General features: G+C 43.0%; 1 protein-coding gene across 1 annotated transcript in view; it reads left to right on the top strand.

Annotated features, from left to right (window-relative positions):
* Window positions 1-16,116, top strand: part of csmd1a (CUB and Sushi multiple domains 1a) — a 115,287-nt gene extending 99,171 nt beyond the window's left edge. Inside the window, exon 4 of the mRNA XM_065021040.1 lies at window positions 15,905-16,116. Coding sequence (XP_064877112.1) covers window positions 15,905-16,116 — 212 coding nt within the window. The remainder of the gene's footprint in view (window positions 1-15,904) is intronic.
* The last annotated feature ends 1,023 nt before the right edge of the window (window positions 16,117-17,139 follow it).

The following is a 17,139-nucleotide window of genomic DNA, read 5'->3' as shown; positions in this document are numbered from 1 at the left end:
CCGGCAGTGGAAGGAAAGATGGAGTTTGTTTTTAGTGGCAGGCAGACTTTGTCAAGAAGAAGAAAAGCAGCCTGGCTGGCATAGAGAACAGTGATGTGCGGTTCCCTTGGCTACCGTTTTCTATGTGGAACATGTCGGGAGTAACAGAGCACCAAGTATGGACCATCTATAATGTTTTGTCCCCTTTGAGGCATAACAAACAGAGAAGCACTTATGATAAACACTACAACAAAACATTGTTTAGAGCGAATATCACTGGTTATTATCTTTTGCGTAAGGGATCGTAAGTCTGAAGGGGTCAGGGAGAACAGCCTAATGGTGGATGTACTTCTTCTAAATGTGCCAGCATACCGTTCACACTCTCACAGCAGGAGGAGTTTGCATATTTTCTGGGCTGCTAAAGGAATTCTGCTATTAAGACTCATGGCCAGTGGGGAGAAAGACTGCTCAATTCTTCACATCTAGACTTTTCCCATGTTATGACTAGGATGGAACACTGTTTGAGCAGGGAACATGAACAATTTAAGTAAAACAGAGAGCCCATGGCAACGTATACATTGAGTGAACAAAATATTAGGAACACCTGATCTTTCTATGACATAGACTGACCAGGTGAACCTAGGTGAAAACTATGATCCCTTATTGATCTCACTTATTGATGTTCAATCCACTTCAATCAGTGTAGATGAAGGGGAGGAGTCAGATTAGAAAAGGACTTTTAAGCCTTGAGACAATTGAGACATGGATTGTGTTTGTATTCAGAGGGTGAATGGGCAAAACAAAACATTTAAGTGCCTTTGAACAAGGTATGGTACTAGGTGCCAGGCGCACTAGTTTGAGAATGACAAGAACTGCAACACTGCTTGGTTTTTCATGCTCAACAGTTTCCCGTGTGTCTCAAGACTGATCCACCACCATAAAGGCATCCAGCCAGAGACCATCCACTGGCATTTTCTACAAGAAATCTGCCTCCAGAAATAAAAGCTTCTCCCAAGTGGGTGTGACACCTAATCCCGTTGCCTGCTGCACTGCTGCTTGGATTCCACCTAGCGATTTGTTCATCGTCTTCCCTGCCTTGGCTCCCCCTGTCTGGCACAGGTACCCCCACCGCACTCCCCCCTCGCTCCCGGGCTTTCACTCGCCTCCAGCACACAGGCACTGTTGGAGCGAGTGACTCTGAACTTACAATGGCTAGCCCCAAGTCGTTCTATATTTTTTCTTGTGCATTTTGCTATTTCCTATTTGCCTCATGACTCCTGCATGCTTTGTTGGCTATGAACTTTCTTGTTTACCCAACCGTGGGACAGACTATGTTTGTTCCCACACTCAGGACTGTGACTCTCTATCGGTTAAATAGAGTCATGGCCTCCCATCCTTTTTTAACCACCTCTCGCCGGCTTTGCATTCATATTACCTGATGAAATTGCTATACAATATGATCTTGTTGCTATCTAATGCACATTCAGATAAATCAGTACTGCAGAGCTCTCCCTGTCCTCTGCCGTGCCTTGATTGTATTACTGTTGATGATATCTGGAAATGTGCATGTACACCCTGGCCCATCTACTGTTGTTAGCCCAGTAGATCTGCTTCACGGATTTCTGCTCTCATAAAAGCCTGGGTTTTATGCACTTTAACACTCAAAGCTTATTACCTTAAATGGATCAATTGAAAGTGTGGGTTCACAGCTCCAATCCAGATATGTTGGTCATTATTGAGACATGGTTAAGGAAGAGTGTTTTGAACACTCATGTTAACCTTTCTGGTTAAAACCTTTTTGGCAAGACAGATCTTCCAAAGGTGGGGAAGCGGCAATCTTTATGAAGGATCACTTTGAGTGCTCGGTTGTCTCCCCCAAAAATGAGATTTTCTGGTTTTAAGCATTACACTTTCAAATAGTGCTTTGATGACTGTTGCTGGGTGTTATCGTCCCCCATCAGCACCTGCCTGTACCCTACCTGCCATAAGCTCTCTCCTGGCCCCTTACACTAAGTCTGAATTTGTCCTGCTAGGTGACCTAAACTGGGACATTCTTAAACCAACTGACCAAGTCCTAAAGCAATCGTTCTCAGATTATTACCAGTCCTACAAGGTATGACTCCAAAAACCCAGGAAAGGCTAGTCTCCTCGATGTTATCCTCACAAATAATCCTGATTGGTATCAGTCTGGTGTTTTCTGTATTGACCTTAGTGATCACTGTTTTACAGACTGTGTTCGTAATGGCTGCTCAATGAAACGACCTGCCTGATTTGTCATAGACGCTTGGTAAAAAACCTTAACGAGCAAGCCTTATTTCATGATCTGGCCTATGTAAATTGGTATAGAATCAGCTTGATCCCCTCTGTCGAAGACGCTTGGACCTTCTTTTTGATATTTTCAGTGGTATTGTTAACAAACATGCCCCCATAAAGAAAATGAGAATTTAAAACAGGTTGAGCCCCTGGTTTGACCGTGATCTTGCAGAGTTACTCCTTCTCACAAATTGCATTTGGTGAAGGCTCGGCACACGCATACTCAGGCTGACTGTCTCTCATTCAAACAAATGAGAAATAAGTGCACTCAAGCTATCCGGAAGGCCAAAGTTAGTTACTTTAAGGAGCAGTTCCCTCTCTGTACGTCTAACCCCAAGAAGTTCTGGAAAATGGTTAAAGACCTGGAGAATAAACCCTCCTCCTAACAGCTGCTCATGTCCCCTAAAGTTGATGATGTGGTTGTTACTGACAAGAAGCACATGGCTGAGCTCTTTAATCACCACTTCATTAAGCCATGATTCCTATTTGACTCAGCCATGCATCATTGCCCATCCAACATTTCCTTATCTCCCACCCCTTCTAATGTGACTAGCCCTGATGCTCCTCCCTCCTTTTCCCCTTCCCAGTACAAAGTTTCTCCCTGCAGACGGTCACTGAGTGCAAGGTGCTAAAGGAGTTCCTTAAACCTGACACCAAAAAATCATCTGTGTCAGATGGTTTAGACCCTTGCTTCCTTAAGGTTGCTGCCCCTATCATTGCCAAGCCTATCTCTAACCTTTTTAACCTGTTTCTCCTCTCTGGGGAGTTTCCCATTGTTTGGAAGGCAGCCACGGTTTATAGTATTCTCTCTGGTATGCAATCTGGTTTCTGCCCAGGTTATGGATGTATCACTGCAACCTTAAAGGTCCTCAATGATGTTACCATTACCATTGATTCTAAGCAATGATGTGCTGCTATTTTTATTGGCCTAAGCTTTTGATATGGTAGACCACTACATACTTGTGGGCCGGCTAAGGGGTATTGGTGTCTCTGAGGGGTCTTTGGCCTGGTTTGCTACCACACTCAGAGTGTGCAGTGTATACAGTCAGAACATCTGCTGTCTCAGCCACTGCCTGTCACCAAGGGTGTACCCCAAGGCTCGATCCTAGGCCCCACGCTCTTCTCAATGTTCATCAACAACATAGCTCAGGCAGTAGGAAGCTCTCTCATCCATTCATATGCAGACGATACAGTCTTATACTCACCTGGCCCCTCCTCGGATTTTGTGTTAAACGCACTCCAACAAAGCTTTATTAGTGTCCAACAAGCTTTCTCTGCCCTTAACCTTGTTCTGAACATCTCCAAAACAAAGGTCATGTGGTTTGGTAAGAATAATGCTCATCTCCCTACAGGTGTGATTACTACCTCTGAGGGTTTAGAGCTTCAGGTAGTCACCTCATAGAAGTAGTGGTGAGGATGGCTAGACGGTACACTGTTCTCCCATATCAAAGCTGCAGGCTAAAGTTAAATCTAGACTTGGTTTCCTCTATCGTAATAGCTCTTCTTTCACCCAAAACATAGCTCTCTCAGGATATACTGTCCACATCCATACAGCCATCTGGGTTCTCAGTACATCGTGCAGACAGAAATAAAGAACTCTCCGGGAAGAAGTAAGGTGGGGTGTATGTTTCATGATTAACTACTCATGGTGTGATTGTGATAACATACAGCAACTGAAGTCCTTTTGTTCATCTGACCTAGAATACCTCACAATCAAATGCAGACCGTATTACCTCCCAAGAGAAGTCTCTTCGATTATAATCACAGCCGTGAATATTCCCCCTCAAGCCGATACCACGATGGCCCTCAAAGAACTACACTGGACATTAGGCAAACTGGAAAGCACATATCCTGAGGCCGCATTTATTGTAGCTGGGGATTTTAACAAAGCAAATTTGAGGAAAATTCTACTGAAGTTCTACCATCACTTTGAATGTAGTACTCACGCTGGTAAAGCATTGGACCACTGCTACTCAACCTTTTCAAAATGCCTACAAGGCCATCCCCTGCCATCCCTTTGGCAAATTTGATCATGACTCCATTTTGCTCCTCCTTTTCTATAGGCAGAAACTCAAACAGGAAGTACCCGTGCTAAGGTCTATTCAACACTGGTCTGACTAATCGGAATCCATGATCAAGATTGTTTTGATCAAGTGGACTGGGATATGTTCTGGGTAGTCTCTGAGAATAGCATCTACGAATACATCAGGAAGTGTATAAGAGATGTTGTACACACTGTGACTATTAAACCTACCCAAACCAGAAACTGTGGATAGATGGCAGCATTCGCTCAAAACTGAAAGCACGAACCACCGCATTTAACCATGGCAAGGTGACTGGAGAATATGGCCAAATACGGAGGGAATAACTACACTGTTTGTAAGGCAATCAAACAGGCAAACTGTCAGTACAGAGACAAAGTGGGGACGCAATTCAACGGGTCAGACACGAGACGTATGTGGCAGGGTCTACAGACAATCACGGACAACAAAGGGAAAACCAGCCACGTCACGGACACCGACGTCTTGCTTCCAGACAAGCTAACACCTTCTTCGCCCGCTTTGAGGATAACACAGTGCCACCTACGCAGTCCGCTACCAAGGACTTTGGGCTCTCCTTCTCCGTGGTCGACGTGTATAAGACATTTAAGCATGTTAACCCTCGCCAGGCTGCCGGCCCAGACGGCATCCCTAACCACGTCCTCAGAGACCAGCTGGCTGGAGTGTTTACAGACATATTAATTATCTCCCTATCCCAGTCTGCTTTCCCCTCTTCAAAATGTCCACCATTGTTCCTGTACCCAACAGTACAAAAGTAACTGAACTAAATTACTATTGCCACGTAGCACTCACTTCTGTCATCTTGAAGTGATTTGAGAAGTTAGTTAACCTCTCTAGGGTATGTGGGACACTAGCGTTCCATCTGGCCAACATCCAGTGAGGTTGCAGGTTGCCAAATTCAATTATAGAAATGATCATTATAAAAATTCAGAAAACAAAACATATTTTACATAGGTTTAAAGATTAACTTCTTAAACCAACCACACTGTCATATTTATAAAATGCTTTTCGGCGAAAGCAAACCTAGCCCAGAACATACCTAGCCCAGAACATAGCCCAGTTGACAAATTATTACAAAAAACAGAAATAGAGATAAAATTAACAATTACCTTTGATGATCTTCATATGGTGGCAATCAGAAGACATGCATTTACTCAATAAATGTTCCTTTTGTTCAATGAAGTCTCTTTATATCCAAAAACCTCCGTTTTGTTAACGCGTTTTCTTCAGTAATCCACAGGCTCAAACTCAGTCAAAACAATCAGACAAAAGAAAATCAAAATTGTATCCGTAAAGTTCATAGGAACATGTCAAATGATGTTTATATTCAATCCTCAGGTTGTTTTTTTAGCCTAAATGAACTATAATATTTAAACCGGACATTAACGTCGTCAATATAAAAGGTAAACAAGAAATGCACATGCGCCTGAAAAAACTCTGCGTCACGTTAGGGTCCACTCTTTCAGACTGGTCTTACTCCCTCATTTATAAGAATACAAGCCTGAAATTATTTCTAAAGACTGTTGACATCTAGCGGAAGGCATAGGAACTGTAAATGGAGTCCTAAGTCAATGGATACTGTAATGGCATTGAATAGAAAACCAACAAAAAAACCTACTTCCTGAATGGATTTTTCGCAGGTTTTTGCCTGCTGAATCAGTTCTGTTATACTCTGTTTTCTATCCAAATCTATCAGTTATATGCATATCATATCTTCTGGGCCCGAGTAGCAGGCCGTTTAATTTGGGCATGCTTTTCATCGAAAATTCCGAATGCTGCCCCCTACCCTAGAGAGGTAAAGGATCATATCACCTCTACCGTACTTGACACCCTAGACCCACTTCAATTTGCTTACCACCCCTATAGATCCACAGACTATGCAATCACCTTCACACTGCACACTGCCCTATCCCATCTGGACAAGAAGAATACCTATGTAAGAATGCTGTTCATTGACTATTGCTCAACATTCTACACCATAGTTCCCTCCAAACTCAACATTAACTTCGGGGCCCTGGGTCTGAACCCTGCCCTTTGCAACTCGGTCCTGGACTTCCAGGCAGGCATTCCCAAGGTGGTGAAGGTAGGAAACAACACCTCAACTTCGATGATCCTCAACACAGGGGCCCCACAAGGGTGTGTTATCAAACCTCTCCTGTACTCCATGTTCACCCATGACTGTGTGGCCACTCAATCATCAAGTTTGCAGACGACACAACAGTAGTAGGCTTGATTACCAACAATGATGAGACAGCCTACAGGGAGGAGATGAGGGTCCTTAGACAATGGTGCCAGGAAAATAACCTCTCAATTAACATCAATAAAACAAATGAGCTGATCGTGGACTTCAGGAAACAGCAGAGGGAGTAAGCCCCTATCCTCATTGATGGGACTGCAGTGGAGAAGGTGGAAAGCTTCAAGTTCCTCGGCGCACACATCACTGAAGATTTGAAATGGTCCACCCATACAGTGTGGTGAAAAAGACGCAACAGCACCTGGTACGGCAACTGCACTGCCTGCAACCACAGGGCTCTCCAGAGGGTGGTGCGGTCTGCCCAACGCATCGCCGGGGGAAACTACCTTCCCTACAGCACCCAATGTCACAGGAAGGTCAAAAAGATCACCAAGGACATCAACCACCTGAGCCACAGCCTGTTCACCCCACTATCATACAGAAGGTGAGGCCAGTACAGGTACATCAAAGCTGGGACAGAGAGACTGAAAAACAGCTTCTATCTCAAGGCCATCATACGGTTTAATAGCCATCACTAAGCTGGCTTCCACTAGGTTACGCAACCCTGCACCTCAGAGGCTACTGCCCTATAGACAAAGACTTGGAATCACTGGCCACTTTAATAACGGAACTGTAGTCACTTTAGTTATGTTTAAGTAATATTTACATACTGCTTTACTCATGTATATACTGTATTCTATTCTACTGTATTTTAGTCAATGTCTCAATCTAATATTTATATATTTCTTAATTCCATTCTTTTGCTTTTAGATTTGTGTGTATTGTTGTGAATAGTTTTTCGTTAATACTGCACTGTTGGAGCTAGGAACAAAAGCATTTCTCTACACCTGCAATAATCTGCTAAGTATGTGTATGTGACCAATAAAATTTGATTTGATATATGATTTCGATTCCAATTTCTTTGTATTTCTGTGGGAAATGATCTATATTTATTACATTATTTTAATAACTCCAAAGTGCAGAGTCTAAGAACCACATTTGGCAAATAAAAAAAGCCTCCCAAACTCTAACATTTGAAACTTGATAACAAACCCATCTCCTTCTATTTCTTTGTGGCCTAAAATAGGTGTTCAGCAAGTAGAGTCTGTCCGTCTGTCTTTCCGTAGAGCTGACATACAGACCGATCTGGTTAAGAGGGTGTATCAAGTTAGGATTTATGTCTGTCAAACTGAAAAAGGAAAAGACTGAGCAGGTTAGGCTAGGGTGGTGGGGTACTCTGGCCTGCCTACTGCCTGCTGCAGGGGAGAGTTCAGGGCCAGGCTGGGGGTCTCTGGGATGCCTGCTGCACGGGAGAGATCAGGGCCAAGCCGGGGAGCCAACAGGATTACTTTCTTCTCCCGGAACCCCATCAGAGGCCTGACACCTCAAACATGGTCCTGAGAATACCACAGCAGAACAGTGGGATGAGGATTTAACCTCTCTCTCTCTCTCTCTCTCAGTTTCTCTCTCGCCCTCTCTCTCTCTCTCTCTCTTTCTCTCTCGACTAGGATAGTGAATTGTTTGAAAATGAAATGACATGAAAGTGTACAGTAAATCCCTCATTACATTTAGGGGAACCCCTGCTTACAGAAGTGACATGAACTGTAAGGATTTAGGCATTGTGAGTTGAAAACTTGTTGTTTGCAGAATCGATACGTTCTGCCCTCGTTTCGTATGTTTTGTGCAATTGCTTTGTCATTGTTGCAGTGTAGAAGAGCACTGCTCTACTAGTTAGCTACTGGGAGTTTACCAACAGCCTAACATCAGGGGAATGGCTATGCTGTGTCATAAGAGCCTATTTGTGTGACAACACTATAGGCTAGCCCGTAGTGGAGGGATACACTGTCTGCTGAGTCTGTCTGTGACAGGGCTGACAGGTCGTCCCAGGGCACTGACACTCATATGTCTAGCAAAACACTTTCTGTTTAAAGCATGTCAGCCAAACAACAGCTATCAGAGCTTTGCATGTTGGGAATCTAAAACAGTCCAATGAGAATGTTTTTTCGGCAGACCTCGGTAGGTGAGAAATTGCATAGGACCTTCATAGGCGGAAAAAGGAAGCCTGGTCCATCTAAACCTGTGTTATAGGGGTATTTATGGTGGGTGGTATCTCCTGCAGTGCAGCACATATATTCTGGTTCATGGTGGATTTATTTTCTGACTGAGTCCTATATGTTTTTCATTATTATGATTCAGGTTGAAATAAAATGCTGAGGCTGGTGTTCTGGTTCTGCTCTTGAGTGAGGGCGGGCAGTAAAAGAAGCAGGGGAATGCAGAATTGATTTACAAATGACTGACAAGAATGTTTTCCAACGGGAATTTATCATAGCCAGGCAGACAGCTCCTCCGCATTACAATGCTAATGTTAAGGCTGAGCCATCTCCAAATCTAGAGAAACACAGTTTTATGCCATTTCGCTCCAAAAAAACAAGGTCATATCATTGTTGAAGTATTTTATATTGATTAGTGCACATCATTCTTTGAGTCATTTTTTATTTCATGTTACATTGTTTTATAAGAATTTTATTTTATTTTATCAAAACAGCTAATTAGTTTCTTCAGCATTGATGTAATCAAAAGAAACCATTCGATCCTACTTCGTGATTAGTCGTGATTAGAGTAAAATTCTTCGGTCGCTGGTTCATATCCAGCTCAAAGGACGATAACCTTTTAGGGTGGCAGGTAGCCTAGTGCAGTGGCCAGCAACCGGTCGCTCCAAGGCATTCCTAGTCGATCACCAAACATTTCTGTAAAATACTCAATGATAAAGCCTTGTGTTCCTATTTTTCTATTTGTTTTGAGCTGTTGGCAGTAGGTGCACTTGATTCAGCTGCCCTAGGGCCAAAAAGGCAAACTGTTCTCATTTTGAAACATTTAATGTGCCCGAAGGTAGAACTCTGCCTAGTCAGCAGGCCCAGAGAGCAAATCAAGTGCAGCTATTGGCCAACCGCTGGTCAATCAGATAGCTCACAGTATCTGCACAGTTTCCTTGAGCCATAGACTGTAAAAGGAAGACACAGCAACTGTGAGATTTCAAAACTTTTAAAACCGTGACTAGAGAGAGACTCAATGAATACACCAAATAGCTTCTGTTTTTATGAGTAAGTTCATGTTTCAGTTGTTATTCTTCACTGTCAACACTTTGTACAATACTTTTTTAAGCCATGAAATGCGCGTTCCCCCTACTTCCACTCACACTACAACCAGCACTGCAGCTGCAATTAACGAGTAGGAAAGCTGCTTGTGTCTTTTTTAAATTATTAGCTGCTTGTGTCTTTTTTAATATCGAGTAATATTTAACTTTCTCTGGTCATAGGAGTAACAACATGAATTGGTGCATGAGAAATAATGCAGTGTGACTTGAGTTTTGCCATCAGCTGGAAGACTGTGTCCCCTTTTCTCATCTGAGAGAGGGAGAGCGGAGAGACGGTGAGTCAGGTGAGAGGCAGCCTCATCGCTGCTCCCTCCCTCCCCTCAGACTGACCATCAGATGCAGGCCGACAGTCCAGTATTACCAGTGTGATCATATACCTACATTTTTTAAATATAATTTGAAAATGGTCTGAGAAGAACAACAATGGCAGGGCAATTCAAGCATAGCCAATATGCAGTGATGTTTTGTCTAATATAATAATCTATAGCCTATAGCGAACCTCAATGCTACAGAACTGTTTTTAATTGGATAATGTTGCATAGGCTTATGTTTTTGAAGGCATGTTTAAAAAAACTCTTGACTCAGAAAAGGTTGGTGACCACTGGCCTAGTGGTTAGAGCGTTGCATCAATAACCAAAAGGTTGCTAGTACAAATCTCCGAGCTGATTACATTGTAGGTGAAAAATCTTCCTATCTGCACTTGAGCAGCGCACTTAACCCTAATTGCTCCAGGGTTGATGTGACCCCACTCTCTGAGGGTGTCTCAGGGGGAGTGGGAGATGCAAAAACATTATTTTTCACACTTGTACAGGTTACACACTTGTACATGTGTGAAACAGGACAAATATAAGCACCCTCTATTTTAACTTTTGACATGAGTGTTGAGTTGAGTCCTCCAAATTTTTCTTCATGAGCAGCTAATGAATGTTTATCACAGAGTATGTTCCGTTCACCAGTTCATAATCAAACCGTAAGTGCTGAACAGCGTGACCTAAAGAGTCATGGCTCTAACGAAACACTTAGAAGTTCCTTATCCACATCTTCAAGCTTTCTATCGGGTACTCTTAGCTCTTGGCCCTTAGCTCTTAGACTTAGTTCTTAGCTCTTAGCCCCTAGATCTTAGCCCTGAGCTCTTAGCTCTTAGCCCTTAGCCTTTAGCCCTTAGCTCTTAGCTAGAAGCCCTTAGCTCTTAGCTTTTATCCTTTATCAAATCAAATCAAACTTGATTTACCACATGCGCCGAATACAACAAGTGTAGACTTTACTGTGGAATGCTTACTTACAAGCCCTTAACCAACAGTGCAGTTCAATGCAAATTGTCCAGTGGCGGTGTTTATTAATTATTCAGCAGTCTAATGGCTTGGGGGTAGAAGCTGTTGAGGAGCCTTTTGGTCCAAGACTTGGTGCTCCGGTACCGCTTGTCGTGCGGTAGCAGAGAAAACAGTCTATAACTTGGGTGACTGGAGTCTCTGACAATTTTATGGGCTTTCCTCTGACACCTCCTATTATATAGGTCCTTGATGGCAGTTGCCATACCAGGCGGTGATGCTACTGGTCAGGATGCTCTTGATGGTGCAGCTGTAGAACCTTTTGAGGGTCTGGGGACCCATGCCAAATCTTTTCAGTCTCCTGAGGGGGAACAATTTTTGACGTGCCCTTTTCACGACTGTCTTGGTATGTTTGGACCATGATAGTTCATTGGTGATGTGGACACCAAGGAACTTGAAACTCTCGACCAGCTTCACTACAGCCCCGTTGATGTTAATGGGGGCCTGTTCGGCCCGCCTTTTCCTGTAGTCCACGATCAGCTCCTTTGTCTTGCTCACATTGAGGGAGAGGTTGTTGTCCTGGCACCACAATGCCAGTTCTCTGACCTCCTCCCTATAGTCTGTCTCAGTGTTGTCGGTGATCAAGCCTACCACTGGTGTGTCATCGGGAAACTAAATGATGGTGTTGGAGTTGTGTTTGGCCACGTAGTCATGGGTGAACAGGGAACACAGGAGGGGACTAAGTAGAAAACCCCTCTGAGAGGCCCCAGTATTAAGGATCAGCGTGGCAGACGTGTTGTTGCCATAACACTTACCACCTGGGGGCGGCCCGTCAGGAATTCCAGGATCCAGTTGCAGAGGGAGGTGTTTAGTCCCAGAGTCCTTAGCTTAGTGATGAGCTTCGTGGGCACTATGGTGTTGAATGCTGAGCTGTAGTCGATGAACATTCTCACATAGGTGTTCCTTTTGTCCAGGTGGGAAAGGGCAGTGTGGAGTGCAATTGAGATTGCATCATCTGTTGATCTATTGGGGCGGTATGCGAATTGGAATGGGTCTAGGGTGTCCGGGAGGATGCTGTTGATGTGAGCCATGACCAGCCTTTCACCTTTCAAAGCACCTCATGGCTACCGACGTGCGTGCCACGGGGCGGTAATCATTTAGGCAGGTTACCTTCACTTCCTTGGGCACAGGGACTGTGGTGGTCTGCTTGAAACAAGTAGATATTACCGACTCGGTCAGGGAGAGGATGAAAATGTCAGTGAAGACACTTTACAGTTGGTCAGCGCATGCTTTGAGTACACGTCCTGGTAATCCATCTTGCCCAGCGGCTTTGTGAATGTTGGCCTGTTTAAAGGTTTTTTCGCATTGGCTACCGAGACCGTTATCACACAGTCATCGAGAACAGTTGTTGCTCTCATGCATGCTTCAGTGTTGCTTGCCTCGAAGCGAGCGTGAAAGGCATTTAGCTCGTCTGGATGGCTCACGTCACTGGGCAGCTCGCGTCTAGGTTTCAATTTGTAGTCCATAATAGTTTTTAAGCACTGCCATATCCGACGAGCGTCAGAGCCGGTGTAGTAAGATTCAATCCTAATCCTGTATTGACGCTTTGCTTGTTTGATGGTTCGTCTGAGGGCATAGCGGGATTTCTTATAAGCCTCCGGATTAGTCTCCCGCTCCTTGAAAGTGGCAACTCTAGCCTTTAGCTCGATGCGGATGTTGCCTGTAATCCATGGCTTCTGATTGGGATATGTACGTACAGTCACTGTGGGGACGACGTCATCAATGCACTTATTGATGAAGCCGATGACTGAGGTGGTCCATTTCTCAATGCCATTGGATGAATCCCGAACATATTCCAGTCTGTGCTAGCAAAACAGTCCTGTAGTGAAGCATCTGCGTCATCTGACCACTTCCGTATTGAGTGAGTCACTGGTACTTTCTGTTTTAGTTTTTGCTTGTAAGCAGGAATTTGGAGGGTAGAATTTTGGTCAGATTTTCCAAATGGATGACGGGGGAGAGCTTTGTATGCATCTATGTGTGTGGGAGTAAAGGTGGACTAGGATTTTTTTCCCTGGTTGCACATGTGAGATGCAGGTAAAAATGTGGTAAAACTGTTTTAAGTTTGCTTGCATTAAAGTCCCCGGCCACTAGGGGCGCCACTTCTGGGTGAGTATTTTCGTGTTTGTGGTGGTAAATAGACGGCTACGAATAATACAGATGATAACTCTCTTGGTAGATAGTGTTGTCAACAGCTTATCATAAGGTACTACCTCATGCGAGCAATACCTCGAGACATCGCGCACCAGCTGTTGACAAAAAGACACACACCCCCACCCCTCGTCTTACCAGTGGTAGCGTCTCGGTTCTGCCAGTGAATGGAATATCCCGCCAGCTCTAAATTGTCAGTTTCTTCATTCAGCCACGTCTTTATGAAACGTAAGATGTTACCGTTTTTAATGTCCCGTTGGTAGGATAATCTTAATAGTAGGTAATCAATTGCACGTTAGCAAGAAGAATGGAAGGCAGTGGGAGTTTACTCGCTCGCCTCTGGATTCTCAGAATGATCCCTGGCGTCTTTTCTTCACGCAAATGACATGGATCTGGGCCTGTTCCAGTGAAAGCAGGAGATCCTTCTCGTCGGACTAGTTAAAGGAAAAAATGTCTTCCAGTCTGCAGTGAGTAATCGCTTTCCTGATGTCCAGAAGTTATTTTCGGTCATAAGAGACGGTTGCAGCACCATTATGTACACAATAAGTAAAAAAATAACTTACACAAAAAATAACAAAATTGCACAATTGGTTGAGAGAATGTAAAACGTCAGCCATGTTCTTTGGCACCATCTTATCTCTTAGCTCTTAGTTCTTAGTCTTTGATGGGGATAGCGTCAGATGTTACCGGTACTGTGCATACAATAAGGGTTCTCTTCGGCCGGTAACTTTGATCAAAATGGCATCCTGTTCAACAACGTATTTGTCAGCTTGCATGGTGAATGTTGTTTCCAAGAATCACACTGCAATCTGACCAAGGAAATATGACAATTGTTTTCCAAGACAACCAGGGTTATATTATACTGAGGAATGTTTTCCAGGAAAACTTGGCTTCATGGATACTGAGAAAGTCAGCAGATCAGGAAGTGACTGTAGTATTATAGAGAATGTCATTGAGTGTACTATTATAGAGAATGTCATTGACTAGGCCTATATTATTCTCTGCTCTATTTAACCTCTTCTCTGTGCTTTTGCTATGTTCCCTCTAATTGAGGCCTGATGAGCCTGTCACTCACATGCTCAGTGACATTATAATGGTGTTTGTATTACTGATGGTATTGATAAAGGGATTGTTATTAAAGGTTTGACTTTCCCCTGGCTATCAGAGTGTGTAATCTAATCACCTCTGAATCTCCAGGATAAACACATGTATAATTGCAAAGGAGAGATAGAGAATGGCCCGATCACTGAGACTGTGTGTGTGTGTGTGTGTGTGTGTGTGTGTGTGTGTGTGTGTGTGTGTGTGTGTGTGTGTGTGTGTGTGTGTGTGTGTGTGTGTGTGTGTGTGTGTGTGTACATTCGTGCGTATGCGTGTGTAGCCTGAAGTGTTCTCACTTTCGCCAGCCAATAGCTAGCTTTTCTCATGGTGCCGATTGGTAAGGTGCTTCAGGAGGGCGGTCATGTGTACCTGCAAGGCAGAGGTCCCGAGTTTGCGCCATATATTGGCCCAAATCGGGAGGAAATGGTACTCGCTAAGCGAGCAGCGTGACCTCCTTTACGTGCACTTGATTGTATGTTTCATGTGTGCATGTGACGGTGTTTGTGCGTTATTGGTTGTGAGCATGTGCATGTACGAGCATGAGTGTGTGTGGATGAGATATGTTTTTCAATGTGTATATATTTGACCCTACTGTAGATTGTTTGAATAAAACATTGGCATGTAAACTCCTTGCATCTCACATGCCAATGTCTTTTTCCTCAATGTTTCTATGTATGTATTCCTGTTCCCCCAAAATGATGTTTGAGTCCTGGATAAAAGGGATTCTCCAATGAGCATCGCTTTTTACCTTCACTATACATCCATACACACGGTCATGTACCATGTGCATGCATGTATATGTGGATCTATATGTATGTTATAGGTTTGCCTTACTGTATAAATTATATGTCTATAATTTATAACGTCTGTGCAGACCAGTCCATGTGTCTTTATCTGTACATTATGTATCCAAACATTTCCAACAAGAAAAAAACAAATCTGAATCCTGAAAAAATTATGATCTAAACTTCGTTGAAATTAAATTGTAAGTCCTTGATATAAAAAAAAGGATAAATAAGACAAGAGCAGAGCTCTGAGTCTGTTGGGAAATACAGCTGGGACCTTTTTGATTCCAAGAACCCATGTATAGATGGAGTCAATTAATAGTCATGACAAAGATGAGAGAGAGCCTATGAGTGTCTCAGCACTAAAACCTGATGAATAGACTCTAGGATGCCTTGAAGTGAGCCTTCATTTGACTCCTATTTATGCTGGAATAATGAAAGGCGGCAACTCAAATTCCAGTTATATCCCATTTCTGCTTCAAAACTGTAAAAGAAAGGAATGGGAGAAAAAACAGAAAGACCATCTACTGTAAGATATCATGTGTGGCATACAAAAGCTGTGGCAATACTATGAATTAAAATCGTAATCAAGAAATGGGCTGGATTTACAAAATTCGTACTGTATGTGGTAAAATTGTTGTATGTATGTAAATATATACAAAAACACATACATATCACGTTGCCTCAGTCAAAAATCGACCAAAACCAAACAAAAAAGAGGGTTCAGCTGTTATTTTCTGCTGTATACTACTTACATGTGGAGCAAAGCCCGATTCCTAACAGAAGTCTTTCCGTTTGATTGACAGCTGAGGACACATGTGGTGATACTCTGAGGGGTTCAAGTGGCATCATTTCAAGTCCCAATTTCCCGAGTGAATATTACAATAGTGCGGACTGTACGTGGACCATACTTGCTGATCCTGGAGACACCATCTCCATCATTTTTACAGACTTCCAGACGGAGGAAAAATATGACTACTTGGAAGTGGAAGGGTCTGAGCCTCCTACAATATGGTGAGTTTACTGCTATTTACTGCTACGCCTCTCTCTGTGTTTTCTGGTCATTGTTTCAATTCTTCACTTCAAAATGGTAATTTGTTGTTTTGTTGTGCTTGGTAGTCAGTGACTGCAAATGTATATCACTGATCGAGGCCGTCATTGTAAATAAGAATTTGTTCCTAAGTGAATTGCCTAGTTAAATAAAGGGTAAATAAAATAAAAAATAATTAATGTAAGTGATTAGGGGTCATAAGTAGAGACCTACTTTCAATGTATAACATCTGAGGAAAGCCATTACTATACACCTGCAATGAAATAGTCACGTTGCCACCAATTGTCTACACTGGACTTTGAACTTGTTTGGCTAAGCGTACTGACAATTGTGTATGTGTGTGTTGGTGCCGGGTGTTTCGTATTGTATGTTTTATGAGATATTGACATAATCATTAGTCATTTTGGAAGTGTGTAATATTTTTCTAATGTGCTCGTCATAACAATATTTTAGCTCAGAGTTCTATTGATTGCTGTAAAATGAGTCTATCGATTCCCTTCTCTATTCCGCCACTGACGACAGGAACCAGACGGATAAGACTTGCTGTATTTAGGGGAGAGACAAACAGCTCTTTTTCATCGCTTATGTCTTCATCTTTTTCGTCTTACATGAAATGGAAGAAAATGACAAGAGGAGATCAACATATTCCTAATTCTCACCATAATGTTTTGCATCCTACAAGATTATATTGAGTTGCTATATATGCCAGTAGTAATGGAGTTCTTACCGATATGTCAATAAGGATTTATGATCATATGAGATTATTGGTTGTCGGATGTATCGATACCAATTATCTTAATAGCAACGATGTATTTGAGTAGGGATCTGAATATTGGTACAGTTTGCTAATAGACAGCCATCACAGTTTGTCTGGGATATGTTTGACCATATGTTTTCTAGTGTATGGGGTAGATAGATAGATACTGGTGACGTGGTGCCGTTCATGTATGTATCAAGCATTATAGAGTAGGAGTACTGATTTAGGATCAG

This window comes from Oncorhynchus nerka, linkage group LG7, assembly GCF_034236695.1.
Source record: "Oncorhynchus nerka isolate Pitt River linkage group LG7, Oner_Uvic_2.0, whole genome shotgun sequence".
NCBI lineage: Eukaryota > Metazoa > Chordata > Actinopteri > Salmoniformes > Salmonidae > Oncorhynchus > Oncorhynchus nerka.
The sequence above is the reverse complement of the archived record's forward strand: the minus strand, read 5'-3'. Positions and strand labels throughout refer to the sequence as shown.